This window comes from Mus musculus, chromosome 8 (genome assembly GCF_000001635.26).
Source record: "Mus musculus strain C57BL/6J chromosome 8, GRCm38.p6 C57BL/6J".
NCBI lineage: Eukaryota > Metazoa > Chordata > Mammalia > Rodentia > Muridae > Mus > Mus musculus.
The window spans coordinates 109,914,474-109,936,183 of NC_000074.6; the positions used below are offsets into that span (position 1 = coordinate 109,914,474).

At 43.4% G+C, this 21,710-nt stretch overlaps 1 protein-coding gene across 3 annotated transcripts in view; it reads left to right on the top strand.

Annotated features, from left to right (window-relative positions):
• Positions 1–21,710, top strand: part of Phlpp2 (PH domain and leucine rich repeat protein phosphatase 2) — a 76,155-nt gene that overhangs the window by 45,957 nt on the left and 8,488 nt on the right. Inside the window, exons 10-17 of one of the 3 annotated variants that reach the window (XM_006531010.4) lie at positions 5,608–5,668; positions 8,343–8,438; positions 11,277–11,432; positions 13,982–14,182; positions 18,658–18,820; positions 19,486–19,616; positions 20,160–20,270; positions 20,996–21,198. In XM_006531010.4, the coding sequence (XP_006531073.1) occupies positions 5,608–5,668; positions 8,343–8,438; positions 11,277–11,432; positions 13,982–14,182; positions 18,658–18,820; positions 19,486–19,616; positions 20,160–20,270; positions 20,996–21,194 (1,118 nt within the window). In that variant the 3' untranslated portion in view covers positions 21,195–21,198. The remainder of the gene's footprint in view (positions 1–5,607; positions 5,669–8,342; positions 8,439–11,276; positions 11,433–13,981; positions 14,183–18,657; positions 18,821–19,485; positions 19,617–20,159; positions 20,271–20,995; positions 21,199–21,710) is intronic. The other 2 variants (NM_001122594.2, XM_030243551.1) reach the window with 2 other exon arrangements.

Genomic DNA, 21,710 nt, shown 5'->3' on the forward strand with positions numbered 1-21,710 from the left:
TTTCTCTGTGATAACTTCAGTTGTGTCAAGTTGACATGCAAAAACAGCCAGTACAAATGGGTTTTATATTTTTAAAAAGTTGGGTTAAAAATTGGAATATTTGTGACTTGAAAATTACATGAAATCTAAGCTTTCCTATTCATAAACCAAGTGTTATTAGTACACACGAATAGGTTTGCATTTAGTTTCTGTGTCACTGTTTTCATGTTGCTGTGTCTAAATTATAGGAGCAAGACACTGTTCCAGTCCACAAAGCACAGAGGATTGCTTTCAGCCCGCATGGAGCAGCACACGCTCCGAGTTCTAGTGTGAATGAACAGACCCTGTCCCAGGAGTGTAGGGAGCACACGTGCCAGAAACAGAATGACAGTGCTCTCTACAGTGAGTGTGCTCTCTACAGTGACTGTGCTCTCTACAGTGAGTGTAGCAGTGACAGAGTGACAGAAAATCCACACGGACAGAAGCATCATATAACCTGGTAGTCTGGCTGCAGTGAATCCAAGTTCTTTTATTCCAGTCTTAATTACTAATACAAACTCTCATGCCATATAGTAGCCAGTACATATGTATATATGCATATATGTGGTTTATAGAATGAAAATAAGCTAAAGAGGCTGCTGCAGAATTTAAGAGATTTCAGAGAGTCTGTATTAATAAGGTAATGAACCAGACGAATGCCAGGAGAGACCTGCTGTAGTTAGGTTTGAGAGCAAAGCGACAGACTTCAGCTGCAAGGTGAAAGGCTGAGCAAAACCATAGACAGAGAGTCAGGAACAGATTAAGAGCAGGAAACAGCATGTCAGGCAGGTCCAGGTCCAGAAAGGCAAACAGGTAGTCACAGACTACATAAAGAATGGGGTCTACCTGAGCTGAAGCTCAAGGAGTAGTAGGGGAGGCATTAGTCCTACACACAAACACACACACACACACACACACACCAGGAATCAGATGGTAGGTTGGTATGAAGCCCATACCATCACAGTGTTTAATGTCTGTCACCTTTATGGGTTCCAGATAAGTGAGTCATACCCTTTTCTTGGCCTGACATGTCCAATAAGTTATTGGGCCTAGTTTTCTTGATGTGATTTTAATATGTTCATATGCCCCTACAGTCTCAATTAATCCCAATAAACTTACAGGGTAGCTCTCTTTGGTCCCCAGGAATAAGTCATTTATCAGCCTGTGCTGGATGTGTGGTGACTGGTACCTGGGTTACCCAGGGGCTGGAGGCATCCTTCTTCCTCAAAATGGAGTCAAAGCTGCTGTTCACAGCCTGAAAAACCACTCTGCTTCATACAACGTGGGATGACTTAGAGCAGAGATTAGCTTCATCAGCAACTAGAGATGGTCTGTGGGAATGCTTTTCAGGGTAAAAGGCCTTGTGTGTATAGAGACCACTGTTTTGTCTATTTGAGACAGTCTCATGATGTTGAAGCCATTTTTATGGAGAGTTCTTTACCAGTTAGGCTTGTTATGTATTTTGTTTAGGTTTTAGTGTTTTAAGGAAGTTTCACTGTACCACCCAAGTTGATTTCAGACTTAGCCTTCAAGTACTGGGATTGTAGGTGTACTTACCATGCTTGGCAGTTTTCTGTGTTTAAGGAAGGAAAGGAAAAGAAACGTGTTCACTTTCACTAACTGCCAGAAATGACAATTTAACTACTTTATCATCCTCAGTTTGAAGGGGGACGTGCTAAGTGTGACCAGAGACTAGACTTGGTATCTCTCTCCTGGAGTCCTCACTATAGCCAGTGAGAATTTGAATGAAACCACCTCAGGAGAAGGTGACCATGTCAGAGAAGTGGCAGAGCTGTGTGAACAGTGATTTCCTGCTGCCATTTATCACAGAGCTACCTACACACAGAAGGATTGTCACAGTGTTGTGTTGTGTTGTGGTGAAAACGTCGGACTGTTAACAGGAAAATGGGTCAATCAGCAATGATAGATTTACATGGTAGATTTTGTACAATAGCGGAAATGGATGGACTAAAGCTTTGCGTACTGGTGCAAATAAGCCTTGGAAGCAGTTTTTGACTAAGAAACAAAATTGCATGATCATAGTGTACTGTGTAAGTTATACCAAAGCCTAAACACAGAAACAGCATGTTCTAGGTTAAAACTGTACCACAAATGATACATTCAGGGAAATGTTTGCCTCTTGGTGCTAAGGCAAAGCATACAAGTCAGGCATCAGTGTGTAAGAGCTAACTGATGATGGCGGAAAACTGCTTTTTTTTCTTTGTTTTTCTGTGTTGGAATATGTTGCTAGAGACTTCCGTTTTCTGTCTTTCATCATGTTATGGAGGTTCACTCATGGCTCAGATGAATCCTGAATCAGGTCTAACTGTTGAGCAGGACTGCAGGGTGACTCTGTAGGTAAAAGAACTTATCACAGCCAAGCCTGACGACCTGAGTTCTGTCCCTTGGACCTACAGGGTGGAAAGAGAGAACCAGTTTCCACAAGCTGTCCTCTGGCCACCATATGTCACCGCATGCAGACACAGACACAGACATACATGCATGCAGAGATAAATAAGTAAGTGTAATAATAAAAAAGAGCTTGTTGAGTAAAAACTGTGTGCTGTGGCCACACTTGTAATCCCAGTACTTGGGAGGATCAGGAGTTTCAGGCTAGCTTGAGACACAAAGTCAATTTCTATTTCAGCCTACCACTACCCTTAGAAAAGCCAAAACAACAATAACAACAATGTCTTGAGTGCTAACTGGCACTGTGTATTGATATGCCTGAGGTTCCTCTCTTGGTTCATATTCATCATCTATGCATAGATCACTTCACATGTGTGTGGATGATAGATTCATAGTCACTCTGAATTGGAGCAGCCCTACCTACGTGCCCAGCAGCCCTACATTAAGTAGTCATGGAGTGTTTGCCATCAGTCGGCTGTCAGGGTCCTTACATTCTACCACCTAGAAACCACCTCTAGACGAGGAGGAGTGCTGGCTTCAGCAACTTTTGTACCTCATGACATGGCAGTGAGTTGGGTAGCCAGGCCTGGTGGCTCCCTCTAGTGTTACAACTCCTACATAGGTCTTTGTAGTAGAGCCCTTAATCCTGCAGGTGAAGCACTGCCTAGGAAGTCAGGATTCCTCGGCCTGCAGCAGCAGTTGGCATTGTAGCTTCTAGACAGACCTAAATGTCAGGAGTCCTCATCCCTTGATAGCAGCCACTGTTATAGCTTCCAGACCTGGGATGTCTGAAGACTTAATAGCTTGCTGCTATTCTTCCAGCAACTAGGGCTTGCAGGTGCTTTTTTCTGCCTCTTTATAGCCCCTGCTTTGTTCCAGATTAGCTTTCTACCCTCTTTTGCTTTCTCTGTACTTCCTCTGCCATCCTTGTCCCTGGCCTGGCTGCTCCTCAGCTGCCTCTTGTTAGTCCACGTCCCAGGAAACCACTACTGCTGCCCTGCGGGCTTTCAAGCTTGTAGCTCTCCTTAGCTTCTTCCTCAGTTCTCAAGAAGACAGTTTTGTCATCTTTAAGCTTAGCATGCTCCAATGTCCTGATGTGCTGCCTCAGCCACCACCGCAGCTCCACTGTCCCTGCTGCTGCTTTCTCTGTAACCAGCTTAGCCTCTTCTGGTAAGGGAGGCAAGAAAAAAATAACTCGAGAGAAATCTTGTATTAGAGCTAATTGTTGTGGCTCCAGCTGACTCATCAAGTGAGCAGAAAGCTTGCTCACACCAGTCACAGCAAACCTCTCATGCGAAGGAAGGTTTGTATTTACACCACTCTTAATGGTCCCTCTGCTAGGCCACTAGGGTTAAGTGTCTCTGGCTTAGGTGGGAGTGGTTATAGAGACATCTAGGATTCATCAAGACTTGTGACAGGAAAAAGTCACATATAAACTGTTTGAAACAGCCCTGGCTTGAGGATGTCGCCTCAGGAGCCCCTTTAAAAGCTGCAGTAAATAGCAGCACAGTTGTCATATATTTCCTCTAGGTTTCCTGGTATGGTCATAAGGTCGGTGCTGGCCTAAAGTCATTTGGCTGACTGGTAATCATTTTGCTTAACACAGTCGGGGGCAGCAAGGGAGAGTCCAGCATCTGCCAGTTAAGACACCAAATTGCTTTATCTCCCAACACTTTTCCCTTTTTACAAGAAAACAAATATTAGAAGGGATGCTTACAGTAAGAATTTAAGTAACATCATTAATACTAGTAGTGATTTTTGCTAGGTATTATAACATTTTAACAAAGTTCAAAACCTGTTCAGAGCCCTATGAAGGAATGAATCTCTCAGATGTGTTTCATATTCACACACACACAAAGAACATTCAAAAGATATAACCACATGCAATAGTGTGAACAGAGCATAATGTGGAGTCAGACCAAAGCATATGCAGGAAGGCAAGAGAAGAGACTCAGGAGTCCAAGGCCATCCTCAGGTACATAGTGAGTTCAAGGCCAGCCTGGGCTACATGAGACCTTGCCTCAAAATGAAAGAGAAGATAGCAAAGTATGTCTGGGATTACAAATGTGCACCACCGTGCTTGGTTCATGCAGTGCTTGGTTAGAGCCCAGGGCTTCCTCCGTGCTGGGTCAGCCAGCATGTGGCCGACCGAGCTGCCATCTCCAGCCATCATGGACCCTTTTATCTCCCAGTATTTGGGAAAGTAAAGCAAGATTATGAGTTCAAAGCCACCTGGGCTACCCAGAAACCTCCTGTTGGGTGGGGCATGGAGGAAAGTTTGGTTTTATAACTGGCAGGTGTTGTCTGCTGTTTGTAACCAGGGTAGAAAGTGGTACGTTTGAGTGTGTGGTGGCTAGAAGAGGAGATGAGGAAATGCTCAGGAGGTGGCAATACCTTGGGGATGGTCTGAGCCTTAGCTCACTGCTGTTCCATTTCACTGATCCATACACTTAGGATTGGTTCTCTAGCTGCGTTATACTTCAATTAAAAATGACGTTATTTTTACCAAAAATGTAGATATTGTCCTGGAGAGATGGCTCAGTGGTTAAGAGTTCTCAGAGCTCCTAAAGAGGACCTGAGTTAGGTCTCTAGCACCCGTGTGAGGCTCTCAGAGTTACCTGCTAACTCCACCTCCGGGGAGATCCAATTTCTCTGCTCTCTGGGGACTCCTGCACGGTATGTTCATGCCACACACATACATGTAATTAAAAAGAAATGCTTTTTAAAAATCTAAGTATTAATTTTTCAAGTTATAAACTAAGTGGTACTGTTAACATTAGTGGTTGTAGTGTTAACATTAGTGATGTAGTGTAAATGCGAAAGACCCCAAAGTTAGTAGTTGTGTATGTTTGCAAAAACAGACTAGGGTTGAATGTCAGTCAGAGTGAGCTGCCAGTAGTTTTTATCTTTAGTCATCTCTACAAAACCGCTGTTGCTTGTTTACAAGCTATTCCTTTAAAACCTGTGTATACGTGTGTGGGAACATGCAGTTGCCCATGGAGGCCGGCAGCATCCCAGCCCCAGGAAACGGGAATTAACAGGCTGTCATGAACTACCCGCTGTAGTGCTGGAACCTGGACGTGGGTCCTCTGGAAGAGCCACTGAGCCAGCTCTCTAACCCTCTCTAGTTCCTGCTCTTTGTCGGAGACCATTGCTAGCATGTTGTCTGTTTTCTCACAGGGCTGACGGCAGTGAATGTGTACCCAGTGCCCAGCCTGCTCACTTCTTTGGAGCTCTCCCAGTGAGTCTGTCCACGAGGGTGGAGCTTGTTTTGATTGGGGGGGGGTGCTGTCTCAGGGGAGGGGGAGAGATACTATTTCGTGGCTAAAGGAAGGAGGGTAAGAGGAATTAGATCTCTGCTGTCTGAATAAACAAAGTGTTGCTTAATTCCACTGTCTTCACCTTTCTGTCTCCATTTGTCAGGAGAGCTGTTGCCTTGCTTGCCATTTCCTTATCTCGTCAGCAGCTCACTTTTGGCCATCTCTAGTTCACTTTTCCCTGATGATACTACTCCTTCTTTTAAAAGGCAGCTTTCAAACTGGCCATGTTCTTTGTAATGCCATGTCAGTCGTTGCTTCTGTGTCTTTGGTTCTGTTGTGTTCTCCTGCAGGCAGTCACCCCCCAGTTCTGACTTGGCACACTGCCCTGTTGCAGATGCAGTCTCATTGAGTCCAGTGATTTGAGTCACTGAGTGTTGGCATCCGCCAGTTTTCTAGACTGAGCCTCTCCTCTCAGGTCAGGCTTATGTATCCAGTTCTTCGCCAGTTGGTTTTGCTACCCACACCCCAGGAGTCTCAAACCTCTGTAACATTAGCTCAACTTCCACTGCTCCGGACTTGTTTTCTGTGTCTGTTCATAATTCAGCCCCGTCAGGCCCCTGGTCCTCCAGGACCTGAAAGTAGCTTCCTTCCATCTTTCATTCTGTCCTCCTTCTTTACCTAATCCTTCTCTGAGTCATCGCCGTTGCTGCCCCTGGGCAGTGCTGGAATTCCTGCCTCTCCTTCAGCTGAATGACTACTCACTCAGGCCTGTATCACTCCTGCCTCTCATTCTTCTTTCCTCTTCCCTTTCTTCCTTCTTTTTCTTTCTTCTCTTTCTTCTTGGCAGAATCATCTTTATTGGGCTCCACCAACCAGTCATGTATTTAAAGCACACAGCTGACATCATCTGTATACTGTTTATAAACCCTTGAGGTAGGCCCTACACATATAGGATCGAGTAAGAACTTTGCAGACATGGTTTAGACCTAGTTCCAGCCTAACTTTCCCTGTTTCCAGGGAAACACTTCATGCTTGGCCTCCCATTACACAGCACACTCTTCCTTGCCATATCTCTGTGCTGTGACTCAAGTTGGCATCATTGCTGCTTAAGTATTTTCATGTAAGGTCACAGAATCTAACCCAGTTCATGTCATTTTTTTTGTTTTTAAGATTTTATTTATTTTATGTTATGTGAGTACACTGTTGCTGTCTTCAGGAACACCAGAAGAGGGCGTCAGACCTCATTACAGATGGTTGTAAGCCACCATGTGGTTGCTGGGAATTGAACTCAGGACCTCCGGAAGAATAGTCAGTGCTCTTACCCACTGAGCCATCTCTCCAGCCCAGATGTCATGTTTTTGAGCAGCTAGTGGCCTTGGCTATTTCAGGCCAAGTTTTCTTTTCACAAACTTGTCACAGCAAAGTCTGCTTCTCCTATAGCTCTCACTTCAGCCTGCCACATAACTGATATACACCTTGAGATCTGGAAGGGGTGGGTGACCTCTGACAGTAGAAGTCTGTATGATGCGGGCGGAGCTGTATGAACTATTTCGAGTTTGTTTTTCCAGTGACTTGAAACTTTGCCCTGCTGCTGGTTGCCTTTTGTGTCTACTTTCTCACTGTTACTCCTTCTGTTTTTCTGAGAATTTGCTTCTTTTCTCTCTGTCATTACCTATAGAATTCCTGGTTATCTTTGATGCCACTTCTCCCAAATCTCTCCTCATCATGTCTCACTGCATCCTGTTGCTTCTGTTTGAAGTCTTCTCTGAACGTGTGATGTCACACAGTTGGCCCACGTTGCTGTGCACATTTGAGTACTGGTCTCTCCCTTTCTACTTTAGCAGCATTCTCTGATTGACGCCTGTATTCCTGGCAGCGTCCCAGATTCTTCCTCAGAGTCTAGTGAAATGGATTCCGTTGTTTGTTATTTAGATTTTCATAACTATGACAAAATACCTGAAATAAGCAATTTAAAAGAAGTAAAGTCTATTTTTAGCTTGCAATTTCCGATCCGTGGCCACTTAACCATGTCACCTAGGGCCTTTGGGGAAGTATATAGTTATATGGTGGCAGCTCGTAATGGCTTACCTCATGACAACTGAGAAAAGGCCAGATCTCCTTTGAGCTCTTCCTTCCTTCCTTCTCACTTTTTTGCTCCCTTGTTTTCCTTACCCTTTTTACCTTTCTTCTGTTTGTTTTTTAAGATAGCTTCCATATTTAACCCAGGCTGGCCTTGAATTTATGATCCTCATGCTTGCCTTAGCCTCCCAAGTGCTAGGATTACAGTACGAACAAACTGTCACCCTGGCTTAATCCCATCAGTTAATTTGTTTTTAATTAACTTTCAAAAAAATTTCTGTGTGTGGATATTTTGCCTGTGTGTGTGTGTCTCTAATACCACATGTATGCCTGGTGCCCGGAGACTGCGTTAGAGATGGTTGTAAGCTGATATGTAGGTGCTAGGAATTGAACCTTGGTCCTCTGGAAGAGCAGCCAGTGCTCTATAGCACTAATCCATCTCTCCAGTCCCACCCACCAATTTGTAATACACCACAGGCTACTAGAACAACTGCAGTAGCATGTCTGTAAGGGAAGCATTTAATTTCCAAGCCATAGCAACTTCTTACCTTAAGTGATGATTCTTATTCTTTGCAGAAACTTGCTGGAGTGTGTCCCTGACTGGGCCTGTGAAGCAAAAAAGCTGGAAATACTAGACATAAGCCACAATCTTCTTACAGAGGTCCCCATGAGGTATGTGTATACATGCGTGCATGATATATGTGTTTAAGTGATTCTCTAGATTTGGGTTGCCTTTCATTGTTGGCGACTGTTGAGGAGGGGCCTGCTGAGTAGGAGGTCCTGTAAGGGACTAGCGATGAGAAGTGCATGGCCTTAGCCTACAGGAAATGTAGTAAGACTCTGACGTATATGCAGAGAATTGCTAGCGTGTGCTGTCAGCCTCTGGCATGGTTAGTGGTATGGTGGGATGAGTTTAGCTTCTATAGGGTGACTTACAGTGAGCTGGAACTGTCCTGAGAGCTTAAGTCCTATGATCTAACTCATCCTTTAATCCCTTGTCTGTAGGTGCTGTCAGCCTCACCTTAGATTCGAATGAGGAAACTAAGAACAGTCAGGGAGCCTGTCCAAGGCAACAGTTCACCAGGGAGCTATCATTTGAATGTAGCCATCTTCCTCTGGAGGCTTACTCTTAATCACAACATTTATCAATTGTTTCCGAATGTCAGGAGAACTTTAAATAATCAGAGAGTGCTTTGTGATAAGATGGCATTTGAGTTCACCATTACCAGATGGTGAGATTTACCTAACTTGAGGAAGGAGATAGGTGAGGATGTTATACTATATATTCCAAAGTACTTAAACGTAAAACGTGTGCTTTGGAGTTTTAAAAATTAAAATACAGGCTTTGTCGCACAGTAGGTCTGCATCAAGCCTCTGATCTTCACACCCAGACAATGTTATCAGTTCAGTGGGATCTTCGACAGATCACTACATATTTGGAAAGTCATTAACACTTTTTGGATTTTATTGGTAACAGCCTAGTCATAGTATATTTTTAACTCTTAATTTTTATTGTGATAAAAATTTCATTATGGAATTATATTAATAAACAGACTTGAGTTATTAGTATAGATAAATGCTGTCCAGACTTCATTTCTGCCTAGACTTAAGTTAAAATAGATTTATTCTAGAAGTTCCTTTACCAGTGATTTCCAACCTTCGTAATGCTTCGACCCTTTAATACAGTTCCTCATGTTGTGGTGACCCCCACCATAAAATTATTTTCGTTGTTACTTCATTATCGCCAGACTGTCTTGACCTGCCAGCTTCCAGTAATGACACAGAGACTTATATTTGTTTATGATGCTTAGGCCTTAGAGCTTAGGCTTGTTTCCAGCTAGCCCACATAGCTTAATTAACTCGTTTATTATAATCTACCTTCTGCCATGCAGCCTGTTACCTCTCAGGGCACCTGTTCCTTCCTCTGTGGCTGGCTGGTGAATCCTCTCCCGCTCCCTTCAACACACCTGATTCTTTCCCACAGTTCCTATCTCTTCTCAGCTGTTCTGCCTGTCCTCTTCTGCCTCAGTTATAGGCTGTTCAGCTCTTTATTAAACCTTTCAGGTGATGGAGAAGAAAGTTTACAAAACTGAGACAGGTGATGCTTCATAAAGATAACAATACCAAAGTCCAGACAGTACTCAGCTCTCTGCTGGCACAGAAATCAATATTTGAATAATACAAAGACAGCTTTTACACAGTGCACAAGATTATCCCAACACTTCGTAGCTATAATTTTACTGCTGTTATAAATCATAATGTAAATATTTGTGTTTTCCGATGGTCTTAGGTGACTCCTGTGAAAGGGTCATTTGACCCCCAGGATTAGACTCTGCGCCACTTATACTAAAGATCTCATTGTGACTCCTGGGTGGGTGCTAGGTGATGTATGTGACCCATTTTCTTTTTTTTTTTTTTTTTCTCTCTTCCAATTTTTTATTAGGTATTTACTTCATTTACATTTCAAATGCTATCCTGAAAGTCCCCTATACCGTCTCCTCCCCCACCCCACCCCCACTCCCCTACCCACCCACTCCCACTTCTTATCCCTGCTGTTTCCCCTGTACTGAGGCATATAAAGTTTGCAAGACCAAGGGGCCTCTCTTCCCAATGATGGCCGACTAGACCATCTTCTGCTAAAAATGCAGCTAGAGGCACGAGTTCTGGGGGTACTGGTTAGTTCATATTGTTGTTCCACCTATAGGGTTGCAGACCCCTTCAACTCCTTGGGTCCTTTCTCTAGCTCCTCCATTGGGGGCCCTGTGATCCATCCAGTAGCTGACTGTGAGCATCCACTTCTGTGTTTGCTAGGCACTGGCCTAGCCTCACAAGAGACAGCTATATCAGGGTCCCTTCAGCAAAATCTTGCTGGCGTATGCAATAGTGTCTGCATTTGGTGGCTGATTATGAGATGGACCCCGGGTGGGGCAGTGTCTGGATGGTCCATCCTTTCGTCTCAGCTCCAGACTTTGTCTCTGTAACTCCTTCCATGGGTGTTTTGTTCCCAATTCTAAGAAGGGTCAAAGTGTCCACACTTTGGTGTTCGTTCTTCTTGAGTTTCATGTGTTTAGCAAATTTTATCTTATATCTTGGGTATTCTAAGTTTATGGGCTAATATCCACTTATCAGTGAGTACATATTATGTGAGTTCTTTTGTGATTGGGTTACTTCACTCAGGATGATGCCCTCCAGGTCCATCCATTTGCCTAGGAATTTCACAAATTCATTGTTTTTAATAGCTGAGTAGGACTCCATTGTGTAAATGTACCACATTTTCTATTATCCATTCCTCTGTTGAGGGACATCTGGGTTCTTTCCAGCTTCTGGCTATTATAAATAAGGCTGCTATGAACATAGTGGAGCATGTGTTCTTATGAAAATTTCCTTGGCTCAGTCACTTGTCAGTGGTTGCATATTTTAAAAGTAGGTTTGTTGATGGTTTTAATTAACTGGCCTATAACAGACTAGAAAGGGTTGAAGTGAGCTTTTGTGTCTTTTGTTTCCTCTTAGAATTCTGAGTAGTCTGAGTCTTCGGAAACTGATGGTAGGACACAATCACATCCATGTCCTTCCTGCACTGGTGGAGCACATTCCCCTCGAGGTCCTGGATATCCAGCATAACACTCTCTCCAGGCTGCCGGACACGCTCTTCTCCAAGGCCTTAAAGTGAGTGCTGCAGAGGAGGGGTCATTGCCTCCCCACCTGCCCACCGGCCCCACTCATCTCTGTTTGTAGTTTTCCTCATACTCCAGCTCTGAGTTGAAGTAACTATCCAGTACTTAATCATGTATGTGGTAGATGATTTCAGCCGGCTGGGCACGCTCAGGGTTTCACTGTGTTCAGAGAGAAATAGCGTCGGGGGAAGCCTTTGATGAATTTCAGCTTTGCACTGAGAAAAAAAGGACACACTACTAAAGTCAATTTTATTTTAGCTTGATCAAGTAGTCTTTGAGTGGTGTTTTCCTGACTTCCAGAACATTAGTTGCTTGCCTTGAAAAACATTAATTTAAAAAAATAAAAAAATAATAAAAACATGAATTTAAACATAATATCCTTCTAGAGGGTATTGTTTGCCATCTTGTAAATTAGTAAGTACATGGTATGTCTTCCTGTTTTAATATTTATAATCAGGTTTACCTGAATGTCATCTTTAAAGAAAAAGTAGATAGTGTGTGTGTGTGTGTGTGAGTGTGTGTGTGTGTGAGTGTATGTGTGTGTTTGTGTGTGTGACTGAGTGTGTGTGAGTGTATGTGAGTGTGTGTGTGTATGTGTGTGTGAGTGTGTGTGTGAGTGAGTGTGAGTGTGTGTGTGTGTGAGTGTGTGTGTGTGAGTGAGTGTGTGTGAGTGTGTGTGTGAGTGAGTGTGTGTGTGTGAGTGTGTGTGTGAGTGTGTGTGTGTGTGTGTGAGTGTGTGTGTGTGTGTGTGTGTGTGTGTGTGTGTGTGTGTGGTGCTAGGGATTAAGTTCAGAGTATTGCTCTTAGTAAGTACTGCTCTACAGTTCACCAATCCTAACCTAGGAAGGCTGGTTTTAATGACAGTCTTTACGGTAAGAAGGGAGCGTAGAGCCGGAGAAACAGGCAAGGAACGGACGTTGACCCAGGCTCACAGTTTGAGACCCCCAGCAGGAGTGCACAGGTTTCTTGTTTCCTGATTTCCAGCTTGTGCATCTCTTATCATAATATCCTTAGCTGGATATTCCTCAAAATAAAATCTTTAGGAAGCGAAAAACAGCAGTTAAAAAAATATGAAATGACATTGTTCGGGGGGAATCTTCAAGTTTCTGTGACGCGTTGAAGTTGTTAATTAACAAGTGTGTAGTCTTGCTTACCATAGCCTAGAATGGAATCCTAAGTGACTGAAGAGAGCTAATGCAGCTAATGCTGTCAGAACTGACACACGTTGTCCTCACACACTTCCAAGCTCACTGGGATGCTGACCAGGAAGCTCGCCATTTAACAGCACACGTTGAATAGGGGAGCTCAGTTGGTAGAGGGCTTTCCTCCCAGGCTCAAGGATTTGAGGTCAGTTACCTAGAACTCAGTAAAACTGCAGGGCATGGTAGTGTGTGCTATTGCTCTGGCACACATGTGGTGGAGACATATGGACCCCTGGGGCTTGCTGGCCAGCCACTTTAGTCTAAGTGGTAGCCCTGAGGCTGATGTGAGATTCCTACCTCAGAGGACGTAGGCAACATTTTTTAAAATTACATTTATTCTGTGTGTGTATGTGTACACGTGTGCCTATGCATGTACTATAGCATACATGTGAAGGTCAGAAGACTGTTTTGTGGAGTCAGTTTTTTCCTGCCTTGTGGGTTCTGGGGATCAAACAGGTTATCAGTGTTGATAGAAAGAGCCTTTACCTGCTAGGTCATGTCACCATCCTAAGGGTGGCATTTTTGAAGATGACACTCAGGATCATCTTCTTGTCTACACACACACACACACACACACACATGAAACACAAGTTTAATGTGATGCTTCCTTTCATTGAGGATATTCTATGTTTATAAACATTGTACTTGGTCCATTATTAAAATTATACCATGGTTTGTTAGATTGACAAAGATTAAATTGACATACGATACTGTAGATAAAAATGTGGTTGCATTCTTCTTGTATAAGTGCAATTTGGACTTAATCTTAGCCAAAATGCCAAGAAACAACACAATTGCTATTTGATATAGCTTTTCTGGGCCTTAAGTTAAACAGGCAGTATATTCTTAAAAGCCATTAAAAACCATGTATTCCCTTGATCCCATAAATTCTGTTTTTAGAACTGTACACTAGGAAAATAATTGGATAATAATACAAGATTTTCATTGAGTGTCTATAGTGATATATGTACGAAAGTGTAAATACTCTAGATACACCATCAGTATTATGGGACTCGTTAAATACATTATGATTTGTTACAGAGAAACAGAATGTTGCGAAGGTTACCTTTATAGCTCAGATGTATGTTATGGTGGTGTTCTACGGTGGCCTTGGCAATGGGAACAGGTGGTTTTGCATGCAGCCATTACAGAATGCTAGAAAAATAGCCATGCCTGTGTTCCTTCTTGTCATCTGGCTTTGAGTTACATAGGTAGAGAAGACTTCCTGGGGGAACTTATTCTTGACTTTGGGAGCTTGGCAGCCTCGTTCCCTGTTGCATGGGCATGAAGGTGTCTACTTAAGAAGGTCACAAACTCAAAGGGAGCGATGTTCTGTCAGTCTCAGGTACTTGAATGCATCTGCAAATAGTCTGGAGTCCTTGCCTTCTGCGTGTGCTGGAGAGGAGAGTCTGAGTGTGCTGCAGCTGCTGTACCTGACCAGCAACCTTCTGACAGATCAGTGCATACCAGTTTTGGTCGGGCACCCACACCTGCGAGTTCTGCACCTTGCAAACAACCAGCTCCAGACCTTCCCTGCAAGGTGAGTGAGTGAGCACAAAGGCTGGTCCTTTCAGAGTAAAACCCAGACTCTGTGTGACGTCTCAGCTATCTAACTATGACACATCGGACTTGCTGGTGCTGTGACTTCATCACCTCCACAGGAATGTCTTGCTTAGTTTGTCCCTGGTTAGGTGGGGAATAGCTAGACAAATTACAGTTAAAATGTGTTTGATTTTGTTTTAATTATTTAAATAATAATCTGAGAATATTCTACCCAGAAAAGTACAAGGTTATGAAATAAAATTTAAATCTCTTAAGTTTTTTCTTGTTAGCACTGTATTATATGTTGTCTGATAGTTTATTCTTTATGTGTACTTGTATAAAATTCGAGATATGTGTCACATACTGTGTTATGTGCCTCTGTCCTTGAACCTACAATCAGATTGGAATAGATAAGCATCTTGGAGCGGCTCTCACTTTTCTAACGCTGCAACCCTTTAATACAGTTCCTCATGTCGTGGGGACCCCCGCCATAAAAGTGTTTTCATTGCTACTTCATTCATAACTTTAATTTTGCTACTGTTATGAATCCTAATGTAAATATTTTTGGAGATGAGACGTTTGCCAAAAGTGTTGTAAATCATAGATTAAGAACCTCTGGTCTAGGCAGTTTCCATGCAGCGTAACAAGTCCAAGACATTAAAGAGCCCAGTTTAGGAGCTGCAAAGATGACTTAGTCAAGAGTGCTTGCTGCTCTTCCAGAAGGCCCGAGTCCAGTTCCCAGCACTCATGGCTGAGTCAGCTCTGAGGAGAGAGATTCTCTCTTCTGGCCTCTGAGGACACCTGCAGGGTGTGGCATACACCCACAGAGACATATAAGTAAATGGAAATTTTAAAAAAAGGTTGCCAGCTAGGTGTTAGGCCTGGAGGAGCGAGGAATAATAGTTAACAATCTGTAACTGCAAGAAGTCAAAATGGAAACAGTGACCATGGAAGAATTAATATATTTCAAAATAAATTTAACTTAAAAAAAGAATTGGGCCTGGTAATGTAACTCAGTTGCTAGAGTTCTTGCCTAGTCTACACAAACCCCACGCTCCATCCGCAGCCCCGCATAACCAGGTATGGTAGCACACACCTATAACCCCAGCATTTGAGAGATAGAAGCAGGAGCGTCAGAAATAAAGGCCATTTTCAACCACATATCAAGTTCGAAATCAACCTGGAATACACAAGACCCTGCTCCCTAAACCCATTACCAAAATTCTATCATTAAAAAAAATATAACATTTCTGGGGCTGGAAAGATGGCTCAGCAGTTAAGAGCACTGACTCCTCTCCCGGAAGACCTGGATTAAGTTCCCAGAATCCACATGACAGCTCCCCACTGTCTGTAACTCTAGGTCAAGGGTTTTGATACCTTCACACAGATACCTGTGCAGACAAAACACCAATGCACATAAAATACATAAGTTTAATAAATCAATAAGTAAATTAAAAAATATATTTTTCTTTGTTAAGTTTTTTAGGTTAGCGTATGGGTTTTGTTATAGCATCTTCACAAATATGTGTCATTACATTTGTTATCATTCATTTTCTCTTCCTATTGTCTTCAAAAAATAATGTGTATATATAAATATGTAGCCCTGGATATTCTGGAACTCAATATGTAGACCACAGATCTGCCTGCCTCTATTTCCAAAGTGCCCAGAGTAAAGGCCTGGGGTACTATGCTGGCTTTAATGGTATTTCTATTCTTTAATACAATGTATCTTGAACCTATTCGTACATTCATACCTACTCTCTCCACTCCCAGTCTTCTCTCACCCAATTTTGTGATTTCTTTTTTAATCCCTATCAACTCTAGTTTGTAATGCCCAAATAGTCTTAGGGAGGGAGACCTGTCTGGTGAGTGTTTTTGTCCTAACATGGGTCACATTTTTAAAGCAAATTGACTCTCCCAGTGGCTACCAAATGCCAATAGTTCTTCAACTAGTGGCAGAATTTCCTGTCCACCTTGCTCTTTCCATACTGGGGGTTTTATCTAGCTTGAGCCTGTGCAAGTCTTATGTGTAGCATGGTAGTTGCTGTGAGATCATATGTTTTGTCTAGAAGACATTGTTTCCTTGATGTTCCCACTCTATCTGGCTCCTATCTCTGCCCTCTCTTCTGCAAAGATTCCCCAGGTCTTGGTGACAGGCATATGATATGTATGTCCCATTTAGGGCATATCATTCTACAGTTTCTTATTGTAGGTCTGCTGACCATCTTGTAGGAATTGGCTTGTTCTTTCTACCAGGTGGGTCCTACGGATCAAAGTCAGGTAGTCAGGCTTGGCATCAAATGTCTTCCTTTATCCATGGACTTATCAGCCTGACTTTAGAATCTAGGCACAGTTGTATATGCAGTCACTAAGCAGCTGATTTAGGATATGGGTAGTGAACCTAGGTTGGGAAGAGAGTAAAAGAGAATAGGGCTCAGTGGTTAAAGTACTGGCTGCTTGTCTGGAGGACTCGGGCTCAATTCCCAGTGCCCACATGGCAGCTCACAACTGTCTGCAACTCTACTTCCAGGGGACCTGTTACCCTCACACAGACATACATGCAGGTAAACACCAATGCATACTAAAAAAATATATTTAAAAAGTGGGGTAGTGGTGGTGCGTGTCACCACGGGGTCCAAGTAGACACGCATGATGCTCCATTACGCATTTGTCATTGTTCCCAAGTCTCTGACATTTCATCAAATAGTCCTCAGGATGTGATTATTTATCGTAGTTAGGTTAAAAGGTTTTGGGGGAGTTGTGGCAAAGTGCTTGCTGTGCATACTAAGTTCAGATCACTGGAACCCACATAAAGGGCAGTGTGTAGCTGTGATCCCAGCGCAGAAGAAGTAGAAACAGGAGGCTCTCTGGGGCTTGCAGGCCAGTTAGTTCAGGCAAGTCAGTGAGCTTCAGGTTTAGTGGGGCCCCTGTCTCAAAACAAGACAATACCCAGCATTGACTCCTGGCTTCTATTTGTGCACACACACCTGAATGTGCACATAAAGTTGTACACATGCACACACACAAATAATGTTTCTATTTGTCTTTATTTCTAGTTCCTTTAAGTGTACATGTATTATCACACAGTACAAAAGAATAATCTTCTAAGCTTGCTTATCAAATGTGTGAGGTTTTTTTTCTGTGTAATACAGGTGTGTATCTTGTGATGAGGTGCACTCGCAAAGTAGGAATTTCCTAGCAGTTGAGACTGTGATGTATTAGAAAAGTATGGTGGAGCCAGGCGTGGTGGTGGTGGTGGTGGCGCACGCCTTTAATCCCAGCACTCAGGAGGCAGAGGCAGGCAGATTTCTGAGTTCGAGGCCAGCCTGGTCTACAGAGTGAGTTCCAGGACAGCCAGGGCTATACAGAGAAACCCTGTCTCGAAAAACAAAAAAGAAAAAAGAAAAAGAAAAGAAAAGAAAAGTATGGTGGAAAATTCATACAAAGTCGTAATGTAAGGAACTGAAGATAGCTTACCAGTTGAAAGCAGAGGACCTGGGATCAGTTTCTAGCCTATGCATGCCTCTCAGAGCTGTAAACATCTGGCCTCTCTGGCCTCCATTGGCCATGCAGGCAAACACAAATATGTGTGTGTGTGTGTGTGTGTGTGTGTGTGTGAGAGAGAGAGAGAGAGAGAGAGAGAGAGAGAGAGAGAGAGTCAGAGTCTAAAAACCATTTTGAGAAATCTGGTAGGAAGTTTAGTGTAATAGTAATTCTTTCAGATTGCTAGTACTATTGGTGATTTATTTTCTAAACTTTATACATTTATTGTTTCCAAAGAAATTAGAGATGTTTGTTAATGGAGACATTAGGCTTAGGATATTTTGGTTAACATGTAAAAAGCTTTATAATCAGAGTGGTGTAAATAGTTGCCTTGTGCCGAGCAGGGTGCTGTGTGTACAAGAACTTGGTGGTTAGTGATGGGGGTGCTGCCAGTTGGTACCTATAGACGTGTAAAACTGCAGCGAGACTTGGTTCAGTGTCTTCAGTTTATAGCACACAGTCAAGGCCCACTGCTGTTTGCTTACATAGGATTCTGCAGCCTTGTCAGGGCTGCAGCAAGGAAGGCGTGCTGCTTTCTACTCACTCTGTAGACCAGGCTGGCCTCGAACTCAGAAATCCTCCTGTCTCTGCTTCCCGAGTGCTGGGATTAAAGGCATGTGCCACCACTGCCCGGCCTGGCCAGTACTTTATCAGGGACTTCCTGTAAGTCAGGCAAGATACTTATCTCACTTCTGTAAGGAACACAGGGCAGTGCCAGCCTCGAAACCCTGAGTGCTGAGAGGCTGTCTGTCATGCTGACAGGTAGCAGGTTTGGTTGCGATGGTGAACTGAGCATGGCTGATATCTGATTATTCCCTACACATGAGGTTCTCTGCAGTAAATCAAGTTGTCTTTAGTCTGTGGCTGCTATAAAATAGTGCAGCTGCTCTCTTCTGATGCACCATGATGTTGTGATTTCTCTTTTTTCAGCAAGCTAAATAAACTGGAGCAGCTGGAAGAGCTGAATCTAAGTGGGAACAAACTTACAGCTATCCCCACAACCATAGCCAACTGCAAAAGGCTGCACACCCTTGTCGCCCATGCCAACAACATCAGCATCTTCCCAGAGATCCTGCAGCTGCCTCAGATTCAGGTACTTAGGTGAGGCAGCCTGCCATCCACTGCCGAGCGGCAAGGGTGAGAGTCAGGTGCCTCTCTTAAAGGAGGGAAGCAAGGAGTGTGAATGAGATTGCTTCCCCTCAAGACTTTCTCCTGAGTGCATTTTCCTCCCTACCAGGAAGATTCATTGAGGGACAGAACTGTGTAGCTGTGCTGCTTTCTGATAGCCCCAAATAGGGTACAGTCCTCTACTTTCTTAGACCCTCCCTCAAATGGCCAAGTCAAAACCCCAATCCTATATTAGGTTTCTTCCCACACCTTCTTCCCTATACACCCCAAAGGTGAGCATTCTCTATTGCTGTGACGAGAATCAACCAACTTTAACCATAGGTGTGCCCTAGAAGTGTTTGGCTGAAGAATATTGACAAAACTACTGCTTAAACAACATGACCAGACATCTTTATAGCTTTGCAAAGCTAATATGTACTGCCCATGAATATGGCTGAATCCCCCTTTTCTTCAGAGATAAAGAGTGGGTCTTGTTCTCTTGTCGTATGCTCAATTTAAAATCTGGCTATACTTAATTCATTCCTGGAAAGAAATAAGTTCCCAGTTGAGGCTATAAGGGAAGATTGAATGTTTGGGAATAGAGGTTGTAATATAATGTATTCTTTTTTTGATTTCTCTATTTCTTTTCAGTTTGTAGACCTGAGTTGCAATGACTTGACAGAAATCCTAATTCCAGAAGCTCTGCCTGCTACTTTACAAGACCTTGATCTGACAGGAAATACAAATCTGGTCCTGGAACATAAGACTTTGGACATGTTTAGGTAAGGAAAAAAACGTGAGCCAGGAGTGGTGGCGCACGCCTTTGATCCCAGCACTCAGGAGGCAGAGGCAGGAGGATTTCTGAGTTTGAGACCAGCCTGGTCTACAGAGTGAGTTCCAGGACAGCCAGGGCTACACAGAGAAATCCTGTCTCGAAAAACCAAAAAAAAAAAAAAAAAGGTCTCATTTTATATGGCAAGCATAGATACATATCTGGTGGCAGAGGTCACATTTTAACCTCTAAGTGACAATGCCTATGTATTGTTTCAAGGTCTTTTATATTGCTTAAAAAGTAGGCACTTAATACAGCTTAGAGATCGTTGTGATGTCTCAGTTGAGCCTACACTTACTTAGCTTGTGTCTCTCTTATACTTTCTGTTCTCCTACATCAGAGCCACAGGCTCGTCGTCCCACTTGGATTCATTCTTCCTGGAAATGTGTCTTCGTCTGTCAGAGATGACTTTGTAAAACGCGTTATGATTATGATAGCTGTGATGACCGACAGAAGCGACTGTGATTTAACCTTGCCTTGCTCCCTCTCACAGCCACATCACAGCCCTGAAGATTGATCAGAAGCCTTTGCCAGCCACAGACTCTGCAGTTACATCAACCTTCTGGAGCCATGGCCTGGCCGAGATGGCAGGGCAGAGGAATAAGTGAGTCTGTTGGCCTGGAGCCTGCGAGAAAGGCCTGCAATGGCCTCCTAGACCGGCTCTGCTGCCCTCCATCATAAGGCTCAGAGCTTCAGCATGAGATAAAGTCCTTCTAAAGCCATGATAGAGAAAGGATAAAATAGACATGTAGCCCACAAAGTACTAAATACCTCCAATGTTTCCTTATGGAATGCCCCTTTCCTATGAGTGTAATTTATAGCAAGGCCCAGTCATATATCGCGCTGATTTTCAACTGCCCCCAATCTGAATGATCCTCTGCTCCTGTAGACTTCCTCTGAATGGTCCAGCCAAAGCCCAAGTCTATACTAAGATTTTCTCTATACACTGTTCTGTGGCGAGCAGTTTTCCTTGGAGCAAGGAGAATAAACCCAAGTTTATCAGCAGGTGTGCTCTAATGGTCTCTTACTGAAAGACATTGACAACATCAGTTCTTAACCACCATGAACAGAAAAAAAATGCATCTTTCCAGCTTTTGGTAGCATTGCAAAATTACTGTGTACTGCCTGTGAATATGCTGACTCACCTTGCTCTGTCTCTGTTAGCTGCTGCCTGACTATCTTGTTTAGGAGTTGCCTTCTTTTGGACATAGACTTACCATGATGACTGTCCATCTTCAGTTAATACTTTTAAAAAAAAAAAAAACTTCCTGAAGAATAATCTTTGCCAGTAACCTTCTCTTGTGATTATGTTTCTCATCTTTGTTCCAGACTCTGTGTGTCTGCCCTGGCTATGGATAACTTTGCAGAGGGTGTGGGAGCTGTCTACGGCATGTTTGATGGGGACCGGAATGAAGAACTCCCTCGTCTGCTGCAGTGTACAATGGCAGATGTGCTTTTGGAAGAAGTACAGCACTCAACAAATGACACAGTTTTCATGACCAATACCTTCTTGGTATCTCACAGGTAAGCAGGTGGGTTGAATAATTCCCTAGTTCCACTTTGCTTCTAGAAAGTAGATCCCAGAAATTGAAAGTCTTTGCTTATAGATTCAGGACAGAGAGCTGTTACTCCTTCCTGGACCACATTCTCTTGGCATTAGCAGAGTGTGATGGCCATTCCTCTTTGAGGAAGTGGGGGAGTTATCTGCCTACTCTTGCCTACTCTGGGAAGACTAGCACCATAAGGCTAAAGGTTCTGTGCCCGACTGTGTGAGCATTTAGGGGAAGAAGGCTGCCTGCTTTCCTGAGATTATCCAGTTAGCTCACGGCCTACAGAAGGCCAGCACAACACTTGTAAGATTTGTGTGTTAGAAGAATTAGTACTGGGATTTATCCACCTCCTCTTCCTCATTAAAGTTTCAGCCATTTTCAAGCAAAACCCTTGAATCCCAACTCCTGAAAATCTCTAAGTAGCAGAGAGTGCACCTCGGGTCGGCAGCCTAAAGGATGCAGAGTGCTGAGATCATAAACGTGAACAGTCAAGA